The sequence below is a fragment of the Penaeus monodon genome, chromosome 29, assembly GCF_015228065.2.
Source record: "Penaeus monodon isolate SGIC_2016 chromosome 29, NSTDA_Pmon_1, whole genome shotgun sequence".
In the NCBI taxonomy this organism is placed as follows: Eukaryota; Metazoa; Arthropoda; class Malacostraca; order Decapoda; family Penaeidae; genus Penaeus; species Penaeus monodon.
Window position 1 is genome coordinate 1,546,493 of NC_051414.1, and position 1,064 is coordinate 1,547,556.

The 1,064-nt window shown below is 52.0% G+C and overlaps 1 protein-coding gene across 1 annotated transcript in view; it reads left to right on the forward strand.

The window, feature by feature from the left end:
* The window catches only part of LOC119591615, a 7,339-nt gene that overhangs the window by 1,518 nt on the left and 4,757 nt on the right, over positions 1–1,064 (forward strand). The window contains exons 3-5 of the mRNA XM_037940370.1: positions 56–104; positions 589–671; positions 834–1,014. Of these exons, the coding sequence (XP_037796298.1) occupies positions 56–104; positions 589–671; positions 834–1,014 (313 nt within the window). The remainder of the gene's footprint in view (positions 1–55; positions 105–588; positions 672–833; positions 1,015–1,064) is intronic.

The following is a 1,064-nucleotide window of genomic DNA, read 5'->3' on the forward strand; positions in this document are numbered from 1 at the left end:
GTATTGTGCACATAGAGCCAGATGTTTTTAATTTTTAATTGTATTTCCTTTGCAGATTGTATCCATACTGAGGCTTGTGTACGCTGTGGCAAACATCTATTATAGTAAGTAGAAATAGGAGGCGTCGACTAAAGGAATGAACTGCGGCTGTTTAGCCTTTGCGAATGGCATTCGCGTGTAGAGGGAATGAGGTTCGTGAAAAGTGTTAAAAAAGACCGCGAGAATTTTTTTAAATACGAGGCACTGGAGCTAAAGGGGCGCTGATGGGAGTTTAACATGCGAAAAGTTTACAATAGGGATCGCACCTATTAGGGCTTAACCCGAACCAACCTATCCCACCTCCACCCTCCCCTCCACCCTCCCCTTCACCCACCCCTTCACCCTCCCCTTCACCCTCCCTCCACCCTCCCCTCCACCTCCCCTCCCACCCTCCCCTCCACCCTCCCCTCCACCCTCCCCTCCACCCTCCCCTCCACCCTCCCCCTCCACCTCCCCTCCACCCTCCCCTTCTTCCCATCCACATTGAATGAAAAGATATCATTTCCTCTGATGTCGATGTCCAGCATTTTATCACAGACCTTTCCACAGGCAGGAACGAAGCCTGGTTTGGCCTGCTGGTCGAGGTCATCAACATCCCTCTGGCCATCATGCTTTTCTTCGCGGTTCTCAGGGTGAGGCTTCCGGCCCTTTGTTTTGATCTTTATTTCTAAACGCGGTCTGGAATACAAGTCAAGGCTGTAAAAAGAGTCGATAGAATAAAAACATTAACGCCACCAATTTCGTTCGTATTCCGATAGAGGAATTACAGACGAGTAACCGTTTTTCCCGCGCAGGAGAAAACTGCAACTGCTCTGCTTGTGGATCTGGAACACGTGCGTCCTCGCCGTCGCCTCCTTCATCTACGGCTGCCTCATCCTCGCCGCCATCGCCAACTTCTCGGACGGCGTCGCCAGCATATCCATGGCCATCGTGCAGCTCATCTTCGTGCTGGTCATCCGCTCCTTCATGCACTCGGTCCATTCGGCGCGACGCTCAGGTCTTCGCTTCTGGCCTTTGCTCTCCAG